Source organism: Lynx canadensis, chromosome B1 (genome assembly GCF_007474595.2).
Source record: "Lynx canadensis isolate LIC74 chromosome B1, mLynCan4.pri.v2, whole genome shotgun sequence".
Classification (NCBI taxonomy): domain Eukaryota; kingdom Metazoa; phylum Chordata; class Mammalia; order Carnivora; family Felidae; genus Lynx; species Lynx canadensis.
In genome coordinates, this window is record NC_044306.2 from 50,642,386 (window position 1) to 50,655,547 (window position 13,162).

The 13,162-nt window shown below is 37.2% G+C and overlaps 1 protein-coding gene across 1 annotated transcript in view; it reads right to left on the reverse strand.

Annotated features, from left to right (window-relative positions):
* Positions 1-13,162, reverse strand: part of KIF13B (kinesin family member 13B) — a 204,537-nt gene that overhangs the window by 122,153 nt on the left and 69,222 nt on the right. Inside the window, 4 exon segments of the mRNA XM_030312696.1 lie at positions 2,309-2,396; positions 6,150-6,330; positions 7,872-7,964; positions 9,388-9,448. Coding sequence (XP_030168556.1) covers positions 2,309-2,396; positions 6,150-6,330; positions 7,872-7,964; positions 9,388-9,448 — 423 coding nt within the window.

Sequence of the window (13,162 nt, forward strand, 5' to 3'; positions counted from 1 at the left end):
CTATAATATTATCTACCTTACAAGAATTTTAATGAGGAACAAGAAAGATGTATGTATGAAAGAGTTGACTAGTTGTCTCCTCTTACCCCATCTCCTTTTCTTTCTAGTAAAGGAACCCAAATTTTAGCTAAACATCTTGCCGTGGAACTAAGAGACTATATTTCCCAGATGCCCTTGCAGCTCAGTCTGGCCATAGGACTAAGTTTTAGTGAATGAGATGTAAAGTCATCTGGGAATTCTCCTTAAAGGGAGTAGGCATGCTGTCACATCTTGGTTCTAAGAGCTAAGATTTTGAACTATGAGAATAAGGGTATTACTGCAGAGCTGGCTCTATGTGGAAAGCTGGAAGGAATCTAGATCCCTAACAGCATCTTGGAGCCACTATATCAGCCCTCTCACCATTCATTCTTTCATTTATTCATTTAAATATATATTGAAGTCACCTATTAGATGCTAGTGCATTTTGAATACTGAAAATAATGAACAAAATAGATAACAATTCACATTCTAAAGAACTTAAATCCTATTATATTTTCCTGTTACTTGCAGCCAACACAATCCTAACTGACACATATATATAAAAAACTTTGAAAATCATAATTTTCTATTTTGCCATAGCAATGAAAAAGAATAATGTTTAAGGAAAAATTCTATATGACAAATAAAAAGCCTCAAAGTAGAAACATTAACTATAAAGAGAAGTTTAAGTAAGCACCAAAATGGAAAATTCAACACAAAAAGAAAAATTCAAAATTTTTTAGATCTATTAAATCTGACCATCCTGAGACTTAATGTAAAAGCTTCACCCTATTTAACCTACACTTATTCATTGGCCTCTAATTTGTTGTCTCATGCATAAACTCTGTATTGAGTCCTTTTTTTTTCTACAGAGAGAGAGCACGTGCACACAAGCGGGGGAAGGCCAGAAAGAGAAGGGGATAGAGGATCTTAAGTGGGCTCTCCACTAACAGGCTGATAGTAGCGAGCCTGATGTGAGGCTCAAACTCATGAACCATGAGATCATGACCTGAGCCAAAGTCAGAAGTTCAACTGACTGAGCCACCCAGGTGCCCTGAGCCTTTAAATTTTTTAAACAAGCAAAATGTCTCTTGTCACTTTCCAATCTCCTCTGAGCATTCAAAAACATCTTGATCTCTCTCCAGTGTTGTATAAATAAGTCCTCAAATAATCATTATTAAAATTACAATACTTACTAACATTAATATCCTAGGTTTCTCAAAGACTTTTCACATGCATTATCTCATTTGATCTCCTCCAGGAAGTCTTCCTAGACTCCACCCTCCCCAGACACCTACATATTCATTTAAGTTAGGTATCCCCCTCCTCCAAACTACTAATCCTAGACAAGAATTTCTCATTGCTCTTAGTCATTTTGTTTCAGAATACCTTTATAATAACATCTACAAGTATCTTGAGGGGATGGACCATCTCATTCATTTTTTATATCCTCAGCACCTAGTACAATGTCTGGCACATGATAGATGTTCAATAGATGTTAACCAAATGAAGTAACTAACACCTACTAAATGAAGTATCATTGACCAAATGACAGAACTGATTAAAGAACAAAAAAAACCAAATGGGCCTACCACATAATATACTCAAGACAATACAACTAATTTCCGTTTTATAACTTGGGACAAAGAGGCTTTTAGTGAGGTAGATGAATCCAAAGTCATACAAGAGTCACACAATAGGATTACGTATCACCAGATCAATATTCTGTGACTCTTAATCCGAGGTACATGACATCACAGCATCTCACTCCACCCCCATTTCCCCAACACGCAAAGCCTGATGGATCCACACAAAGCAGAAGTGTGAAGTTGGAAAATGAAGAGAATAAAAGACCAATGCGTGATCCTCTCAAATTAGAAACAGACTTTGAATTCCAACTACCCAATTCATATATTTTATTTCATTAAATCAATGAAATCATAAGCAACTTCATTATTTTATGTACTGCTAGGGAAGAAAAATGCTGCCATTTATAATTTTAAGATGTAACCATAAGGAATATCACAATTTTAGAGTTCATAAAATATGAAAAAATTTGTATCTCACAACAGATGACCAGGTATGCTTGGCAAATGTGTATAACCTTCTCTCAAAATTAAACTGTCCTAATAGCCATACATAGCTTTTCAAGACAGATTTTTGTAAAAAGTAGCTTTTAAGTAATACTACTGTAATTTTTTTTAATTTCAAGAAAAATCATCATCACAATTTAAACAAGAAGTAATTTGCTACAGTGACTGTAAGCAGTTTACATAAAGGATGTTATTACCTTGTAGCTTGTGACAGCCAGTTTAGAAAGTCCATCGACATAGGGTCCCAACACACTGTGCTCTCTGACTTTTAACGTTTGACGACTTCTGCTCATTAAAAAGAAAGAATTTTAAAACAATAACGTGTTTTTAAAACGACTCAATCGTCCTCCATAAAAATATACACTGAATTCAATAAAGATCCCAAGTAAAAAGAACCAACTAACTTGATTCAAGAAGAATCTAAACCAAAATTTAAAATCTTGACTGGTAAGAAAAACTTCATAACGTGGTAAAATATCACATCACTCAAAAGGGTACACTGTGGGATGTCTATTTCCTACCACAAAGAATGCAGAGTCAAATAAATACAAACAATCTACTTGTCATTTCACAGAAAGTGGTACAAAGAACAGAACTCAATAAATGTTAACTGTGCAAGAAAGCTCAGACCAATCTCAGTCATGAATAAAAACAAACAAGCCAATACACTGAATTTAATCATGATTTAAAAATGTAACATTAGGCTGATCCCAGGGCTGCTAGGTTGTTTTAACACTGATTCATGCCCATTATCACACTAGACTGATAGACTAAATGGGGAACAAAACACAATCATTTCAATAAATGTAGTGAAAAGGATTCAGTATAATTAAATACTTATTCATGATTAAAAAATAAATAAATACCACTTAAAACAAAGAACTAATAAACCCCATAAGGGGAATCTGCCAAAACCTAGAACATACAGCGTACTTAATACATCAACCAAAAAACATTAAGAATATTTGTTGATGATTGTATAGTACATGAATTCTCTCTCAAAAAAGCTCCTTAAAAAATATAAACAATACAATGGGGCACCTGAGTGGCTCAGTAGGTTAAGCGTCTGACTTCGGCTCAGGTCATGATCTCACAGTTCATGGGTTCCAGCTCTTCATCAGGCTCTGTGCTCACAGCACACAGCCTGGAGCCTGCTTCGAATTCTGTGTCCCCGCCCCCCTCTGCCCCTCCCCCACCTCTCAAAAATAAACATTAAAAATTTTTTTAAATATAAACATTACAATGAAAAAAAGAATATTTGTTGCTGGTGAGATTACAAGTGATTCTTATTTTATGTACTGATTTTCTAATGATTTGGAATCCTCTAGCACCCTAGGATCAACCACCAAAAATTTCACTTACCACTATAGAACTGTACATGAAGTAAATATAGAACAAATATTTGACTTAATTCTGATCTCAAGATGTACTATAACTTTTTCCTTTAATTTTTCTTTTCTTTTAAAAGATAATGTGTACTGTATTACCTCCTGAGTATAAAACAACATAATTACATCATTACACACAGTAGATACTGAATTCATAAAATCAGTACTTGATTTAAAAAACTAAGTTCTCTCAGACAGTCTTTCACTGAAAAGGGATCACTTTTAGAGTTTTTAATTCTATTCACTTCAACTCTTCAGAAACATTACAAAAATCCTCAAGAAACTTTCATGGAGGAGACAACAGCAGCTAACTGAGCACTTACTATATAACTGTTCTAAGACCTCAGGTCTATCATCCCAGCCAATCTTCACAACAGCCCTCTGCAATATTATGTAATATTATCATCCCCTCTGTACAAATGAGGCCTAGAAAGCATACGAAATTTGCTTAATAGGTAACAATTAGAGGGACCCAGATGCAGAGCTATGTGAACCCCAAGCCCATGCTGTTAAATACTAACTATATACAAGACAAACATAAGAAATTATTAAAGACTCCAGGCAAACTGTGGATAAAAGTTGGAACTATTGCACACAAGCAATGTGGAATACAAAGTCAGCTAAGAATTCCTGGCAAGAAGAACTTTGGGATCTCAAAGAAAGTGATGCTCTTCACTGAGGTGAAGATGCAGAAAAAGTACAAGACACAGTATTCAGCAAGATGTGGGTACTTAAGCTAGAACCTTCCTACCTCTGGCCTCCTTTGGTTCCCTGTTTAGACTTTCATGCTCAGTGCCCTCCAGCCATGCTCAGGGTCCTCCAGCCACCCTGGACAGTGGGGTCACTCTCCAAGCAAGTGATGTCTTATACCTCCATCCTTTTAGCATAGGCTGTCCCCTATGCCTGAATGGTTCTCACCTAACTTCTCAGTGGACAAACTGCTACTCAGCACAAAAATCATCCAGTACTCTTCGTGGACTCTTCCCTTCTCCTCATTCCCTCTTTCCCCTCACCTATTTTATATAAGCCTCCTTCATAATTTAAAAGCATCACTGCACTGTATTATAATTACTTGTTTCCAAAACTCTCATTCTGTCCACACTGTGAGATCTTCCTTTACAACTTGCCTAGTGCTTGGCATGTAATAATGATCATTCAATAAATGTTAAGTTTTTTTTTTTTTAATGTTTACTTATTTTTGAGAGAGAGAGAGAGAGAGAGAGAGAGAGAGAGAATGACTGGGGGAGGGGCAGAGAAAGAGGGAGACACAGAATCCAAAGCAGGCTCTAGGCTCTGAGCTGTCAGCACAGAGCCCGACACGGGGCTCGAACTCATGAACTGTGAGATCATGACCTGAGCCGATGTCACACACTTAACCAACTGAGCCACTCAGGCGCCCCTAAATGTTAAGTTTTACAGAGAAACACTAAGTGCCAATTGAATGTCATTGTGAAAGGACTGAAGATCATTACCTTTGACAAAGAAAACAGATACCAGTGAGGGATTGACACTTTTTCTTACGATTGAGCATCACTATGATTCACTGCTTCTAAGACCACCTTTTTTTGATCATCTTCTTCATCCAAGCATAATTATGCATCCCCTTGTAACTCCACATTCTAAGCCTCAGTTCATGTGGCTCTTTGACCTTATAAACACTGTTCTCACATCTATAAACCACATGCTGTGGTTATTATCTGTTTCTTTTTCACCATTGTTGCACTTCCTTAAAATCTGACTCAGAAAACTGTGCAATGGACAGATTTCCTCAGATACTTATCTTCCTCATTAGGTTCAGTTATGACTGCAGAGTGAGAACAGCATTTTCTAAGGCTTTCTAATACTTTCAAACCACTTCTCTTTCAAAGTCTATGCCATAAAATGGGACATTCTTTTTCTCTGGGGATCTTTAAAATTAACTATCCTAAAGTCCAGGTTTCAAATCTCTGATTATGCCCTTCTCAGCAAGCAAAGAAAAAATGGCTAATGACCTGAAATTTCTTGGCCTTTTATAAAAGAAAGAAAAGAAAGAGACAAACTCCACTTGATTAAGGATACCAGTCCCTTGGGGCGCCTGGGTGGCGCAGTCGGTTAAGCGTCCGACTTCAGCCAGGTCACGATCTCGCGCGGCCCGTGAGTTCGAGCCCCGCGTCAGGCTCTGGGCTGATGGCTCAGAGCCTGGAGCCTGTTTCCGATTCTGTGTCTCCCTCTCTCTCTGCCCCTCCCCCGTTCATGCTCTGTCTCTCTCTGTCCCAAAAATAAATAAATGTTGAAAAAAAAAATTTAAAAAAAAAAAATTATAAAAAAAAAAAAAAGGATACCAGTCTCTCATGATACTAAGCAACTTAATTTTCATTGCGTATTTTTTGTTTGTGGCTTTGGATGTATGTGAAAAAAGGCAGTATGAGGCAAATACATGTGGCTCAACAATACTTCCCTCCCCAACTCAGCCCTAAACTCAAAAGCCAGAATTGACTGCAGGAAGCTGCTCAATGTGACTGAAAACACAGTCACAAGGACAATAACTAGATAAACAAATAAAAGCACAAAGAACTCTACCAGAGTTCAATATAAAAAAATTCACTTAAGTCAATTTAGAAGTCTGTTTTAGTCCTTAATGTTATAACATTAAAGTTTCAAAGTCCTTTACCCTTTGGGATCAAGAAGGTCTCTAACTTTTTCATTATAAATTTCCATATAGGACACTTCTACTTTAAAACTCTGCTCTTCATTTTCCTCTTTCTGAGTTCGTTCAAAGAGTCCACTGCAAAGTCTTGGAATTAATCCAGGTTGGTCGGCTGTGCCCATCATGGTATAAGATTTTCCAGATCCTATAAAGTGGAAATCATAGTTATTACTGTCTCTGAGAAGTTTAAATACATAACTCCCATTCCATTGCTCATAATAAATTATAGCACTTAGTAAAATGCCCAAAATAAAATAAGAAATATACCAAGTATAATGATAAGACTAACCAAATATGGAAACTTTCCTATTACACATGTAAAATCTAAAGTAAACACTTTTGGGGAGCCTGGGTGGCTCAGCTGGTTGAGCGTCCAACTCTTGATTTCGGTTCAAGTAGTGATCTCACAGCTCGTGGGACTGAGCCCTGCCTCAGGCTTCAAGCTGACAGCGTGGAGCCTGCTTAGGATTCTCTCTCTCCCTCTCTCTCTGCCCCCACTGCCCTGCGCACGCATGCTTTCTCTCTTTCAAAATAAATAAAATAAGCACCTTTTAGGAAGAAAATAAAAACATAATTTAACCATCTTCATACTTTAAAAAAATTACCTAAAACAACTGAAAAAAAGTGAGGTCTAACTAGTTTTCTAAAATTAACTGGGAAGATCCATATGATGAATACTACTGTGACTGTTCCCAACCACTAATCATAGCACAAAAAATACACATTATCCCTATAGGCCCCAGAGCAAATTAACTTACTACCCTTTGGCAACAGTGTAAAAACCAGAGTAATCTTCTTTCTCTACTATAAAATTATTTTCTCCATTGTACCAAAAATACATATTCATTAAAGAAAATTTAGAAAACACAGGAAAATAGAAAGGAAAACATTAAATCATGCATAGTCCTAACTTAAGTATAACTCTTATTCCTTCTTTAGTAGCAATGCTTTTATAAACATATTTTTAATTCTACAAATTGCTGCTTTTATCACTTGACAAAATTTATCATTGTCATAATATCTCAAACCAATACACTACTTCTTAAGTACCAGGCTTTTTCTGTAAGTTTTTGATGTTAACTAATTGTGACAACCCTATAAGGAAGGCTTACACTTACCAACATTTTACAGATAAGAAAACTGAGGTGTAAGTTTCATAGGAGCTGGGCTGGAGCTGGGCTACCCTGGCTCAGAATCTGTGCTCTTTTAACCACATCATATACTGGCTCTTAAAAATATCACAACCATTCTAATTTTTTTAATGTTTATTTATTTATTTTGAGAGAGAGAGAAAGTGGGGGAGGGGCAGAGAGAGAGGGAGAGAAAGAATCCCAAGCCAGTTCCATGCTGTTAGTGCAGAGCCCAACATGGAGCTTGATCTCACATAAGATCATGACCTGAACCGAAATCAAGAGTCGGCGCTCAAATGACTGAGCCACCCAGGTGCTCCCAGAACCATTCTTCCACAAAGACTAGTTTTCAATTGGACAACCTATGCAACATACCCTTATAAGAGTGACTCCTTCACTTTATATAGATTTTCTTTCCTGTTAACCACAGAAGTACAGAATTCAAAATGTTCCTTATCAATTGTAACTGATAAGATGCTAACAATATGTATTCTCTTTGTTACTTTCTCTGTTACAGTCTTTAAAGCTTAAAAAAGTATATATTATTTAACATTACCAGTCTGTCCATAGGCAAAGATACATGCATTGTAACCATCAAACGCATTCTGAAGGATATTCTCCCCAAGGCACTTGAAAACATCATCTTGACCTGAAAGAGAGAAAAAGAATAAGAAAGGATATTTTAACTACATATTAGTTAAAACAACCCCCTCAAAAATGCACTTTTTCAAGTTGTAGATCTCCAAACAAGATTTTAGGACTTGATGAAGGTGTCCAAAGGCTTATGTCTTTCAAGTATTTCTAGTTAGCCCAGGATAGGAAATGAGTAAAAAGTTCCTGGATAATATGAACTTGAATTAATAAACACTGGCCAAAAATCCTCTGCAATGCAAAAAGCTAATGAACTGCTAATTTTGTAAACGATGATTAAAAATATCCAAAGTTTATATTTGGAACCTCAGTAAACCTGAATTAAACAATTATATGTATCAATCTCCTCTCCTTTTCTTCAATGATAATTTTTAATTATAGGGCCTACAATACATACCAGCTAGAAGAGAGAAGATCTTGAAAATTTCTTCTAGCTTTCAATCATGGACAAAAATAATAGGTTCAAATTCTCTTCTACAGGCTAAATTAAGTATGTCAATAACAAACAAAATCATTCAGCCTCTCTTTGAGTCTTGAATATAATATGAAATATGAAAGGCCTGGATGCTGTTATGCATCCAGTTTGTTATATACTTATATATATACTTACAGAGAAAGTATGTTTGTTAGAATGCTAAAAATAGCATTCCAATATGCCCCACTTCCTAGTTAATTTCCCAGATTAGCATATCATCCTCTTATTTCCAATACAGAAGCAATCTGTAAGTAATCTGTCAGGCCAGCTATACTAAACTAACCTTAAGTTTTTGAACCAGCTGTAATACTACTCTGTCTCATGACAAAAGCCAATACAATATGACAATATTTAAAAGATACTGCTTAGAAACAGGTGTCATAAAAGCAGTAGGGAATAAAAGAAATTAGAAGGCTGTCGCTGTAGTCCTAAACTTGTAGACAAGTTCTAAACTTAAGACAGTCATCGTTGAGTAAGAAAATAACAGAATTCCAAGCAAATTTAGAGAATCCATTAAAGAGAGAAATGAAACAATGAAACATAAGTGACTTACTAGTCACAGAGGCAGGTAGGAACAGAGCCTGGACTAAACTAAGGGTTTCCTTTTCTCCTTGGCTCATCTTTCCTTATATCAAGCTGCCTCGCTAGACTCATCACGGACATCGAAGAGAATCTAAATGGTTAGTGTACTCCAGGTCCCATGTAAGGCCTGGGAATGCATGTGATAACTTCAACCATGTACCCTATTAATCTACCTTCATTGTCTTATACCAAGAACAGCACCTTGTTAATCTATTTCCTGATTAATATAAAAACAGCAAAGACGGGAGGAAGTTCTCTATATGGTTTTTAAAGTTATACAAAAAATAATGCTGTCATACTTTATGGAAAAAACATAAAAACACCTTTTCTATATTGTAAGTAGTTAATAGGATGCTGTACTTACCTGCATATTTTTCTCTGACTGATTCATCCATGGACCAGAAACAATGATCATATGCAAACACCTGTTGAAAAATAAAAACAGTATAGTATGTACTAAGAATAAACCCTTAACATACTTATAATGCTATAACAATGTTGTAACATTGATAACATTGTTCACAGTAGTGAAATAAAAATAACTTACCGTCTTCACAATGGAGGTTAGTTAAATTATTTATGGTACAGTTTTACAACGAATACTCTATAAATGATATAGACTTTTATTTCACATGGAAAACCCTTCACAATGTTAAGTGAAAAGGGGGAGGTTACAAAACAATATTTATGGTGGTTATTATATACACATATACATGTACACACACCTAGTTACACATATAAAATTTATTTCTGCATAAGATTAGTGATCTCTGTCCTCTTTATGCTTTTATACATTCTCTACAGTTTTAGTTTTCTCAGAGAAAATACAGGTATTTTAAAAGAATTAAGATGTAAAGATGATTACTACAGCATGTTGAAAATGTTACAAGACAGCAGAATCGAAAAATTATAACACACCCATGTACAACACTGCATAGCTTTTATCAGCAGAACACTGATAAGAAAATGTTCATGTATTAATGTAAAAGTTATAAAGTCTGGACCACAGTCCCATGTTTGTTCCAAAATCTATACAGATGAAAAGCTTAGTAAGAATACACACTGGAAAGTGGTTAGTGGTTAATGCCACCTGGTGAGATATCACAGACCAGCTCTGTTTGGATCTTTTACATTTACTACTTTCCAAAATATGCTTGCTTGCTTGCTTGCTTGCTTATTTATTTATTTATTTATTTATTTATTTATTTAGCAATCTTTAACTTTTTTTCATTGGTTTTTCTTTTTTTGATTTCATGTTTTATAATTAAGTCTCTAAGGATTTTATTTTATTTTTTTTTAAATTTTTTTTTTCAACGTTTATTTATTTTTGGGACAGAGAGAGACAGAGCATGAACGGGGGAGGGGCAGAGAGAGAGGGAGACACAGAATCGGAAACAGGCTCCAGGCTCCGAGCCATCAGCCCAGAGCCTGACGCGGGGCTCGAACTCACGGGCCGCGCGAGATCGTGACCTGGCTGAAGTCGGACGCTTAACCGACTGCGCCACCCAGGCGCCCCAGGTCTCTAAGGATTTTAAGTGTAATTGTTTTTAAAATCATTTCAGCCTCTCTCCAATTTTGGGAGTCGGCTGCCTCACTTCCTGATAACAGTTTTCCTCTTGGGCCTTTATATGTCAGTTTGCAAGTGCATCTGAATAGGGAGTTTGTGTTTTATGTTTTACGTGGTTGCTTGTTTTTTTCCTCTCCCTCTGGCCACCTTTACATGACTAGTCACACGGCCACTCCCAGATACCGAAGCCCAGATTTTGGTCTTTCCAAAGTCCAATGTCTCCACGCCCTCTAATTTCCACAGACAGCTCAATGTTGGTGGCCAAAATCTTTTTCTTAAGACTTCATTCATGTTGAAGCCTCACTCAAATCAGTTTTCATATGATGAGTTCTCCAGTCCTCATCCACCCATACATCAGGGCCCCCTCTAATCTAATCTAATAAGAGGTGAACCTCTAATCACTTCTGAGAACCTGTGTCTGATCCCAAGGTCCAGTAAACACTGCATCAGCCCCAGCTTGCTGCTAGTCCCTAAAGTTACATTATGTTGTTTTTGAAGCAATTTTTTTTTTTGAGAGAGAGCAGAAGGGGGGACGGGGAAGGGGAGAGGGGAAAGGGAGGGAGGGAGAGGGAGAGAGGGATGGGGGGGGGGGAGAGAGAGAGAGAGAGAGAGAGAGAGAGAGACTGACTCTTAAGCAGTCTCCAAGATCAGTGCAGAGCCCAATGAGGGGCTCAGTCCCACGACCCTGGGATCATAACCTGAGCTGAAATGAAGAGTCAGATGTCAAACCAACTGAGCCACCCAGGCGCCCCACATTATGTTGTTTTTGAGTATGATGACATGATTTCAGTATTTTAAAATATTTTATCTGTCCCTCCAGGAGAGTGCATCTGTGTAAACTCACAAGACTACCTGGATTGAAGTTCCAAAAGTTAAAAAAAATTTTTTTAAAGAAAGGAAATTAGATTAAAATGGTAAGTTAAGTATGCATGTCTATATCCCCCTCCCACTTGAAATTAACTCAAAATGATGGAGCGAAAGAAGGGAAAGGGCCAAAAGGGGAAAGAAGAGGGGAAAGGAGAGCAAGTTTTTGAAAGCTAGACTGCTTGTTTCTATCTGGATAGAAATGGAGACTCTCTGAAAAATAGCTATAATGAGACTGATGGGGGACAGGGTAGGGCAGAATGGGGCCAAAACACTGCAGAAGAAGATGGTTGCAAAGGTAAGCAGTTCTGGGAGAGCACCAAGAGAACAAGTAATGGGCATGAGAGCACCCTGGGGGCAGCCGCCAGGATGACTGGTTAAAAAGACCTTTAAAGCAAAGAATGATCAGAACACCCCTATCTTTCTGCAAAACAGCAGACAGGGAGGTGTTTGTTCCCTGGGAGGGGGCAGTGATGGGAATGCTAGGCCAAGAAGGCAAGGAGAAGCCCAATGACTGGCAAGACCCAGGAAGAGGTAGGAGCCCTGGAGCCCAGAAGCCATCCGCCGGCTGAAGCACTATGTTGTACATTACTGACCCTCAACATTTTTCCAAAGCTAGACCTGTATCTGTCAAGAGTGGTGGCTCGCTGTGTTAGCAATACTCCAACAGAGAGAGGAGGAAAAGAAAAAGGAATATGGAAGGTGGTTCCAAAGGACTTGGGTTGGGGCAAACTGCATTTTGGGTCCTTTTCAAACTGTATTTGTCAGCCATAGTGACAATCATTACAGCATGGTGAGAATGAATAAAATGTGAAATTCAAATTAGGTTTCTTCTGTTCTAGCTTTCAACTCTCATCTCTTATTTTATTTAATTCTGTTCTTAATCAGGATAAGTAGAAACTATCCTGCTTCTTGTTCTGTAAGCTTAGCTCTCACTTCAAAGGTGCCATCCCCATATGCGTGCACTTACCAGAGAGCAGGCTCAGAATGGCACTCCTCTCTCAGTCATTATGGGTTTGTTTGTTTGTTTGTTTTTCCTTTTCTTTCTTTTTTTAATTTAGGGATTTCTTTAACAATTGCATTTCTAATTCTCAATTGCAGTAGAGATGCTACCATTACAGAAACCACTAGTCAATACAGGTGCTAGGCCCTGTTCACAGGACACTGAGGTATAAAGAAATTAAGAATCTGGTAGCTGGCAGGTGAGGGAGCTGGGATTGGAAACCAGCCTTTCAGCTGGGGTCTGCTTATCACTAGGCTCTCCATCATTAGGTTGGATTAGCTGTATTCCTCAAATTATGTGAAAGTGCCACAGCCTGGTACAAAGTTGGGAACTAATGAACACTTAGTTCTTATTTACTCACAATGCTGAATGGTCTCTAAGTTTAAGCAATTTTGTTATATAGGAATCTTCCACTTATTATAAGAATCTTCAGCCAAGGATGTCCTAAAGGACAAGCCCTTTTCTTTCTAAATATTGTTCCCTTAAAATAAAATAAAACTTTTTTTTCAAATAACAGTAAAGAAGCACACATTCACAACACAAAGTCAAATAACACAGAAACATAAAGTAAAAATAAAAGGTCTCCCATTCACCAAGCATACCTCTCCCTAGAAGTAACCACTATGTTAGTAATGTGATGTTGGTCCTTCTATACTTTTTATGTCAACAAAATGTTGTCTCTAAACATGAAGACACAACTGAATT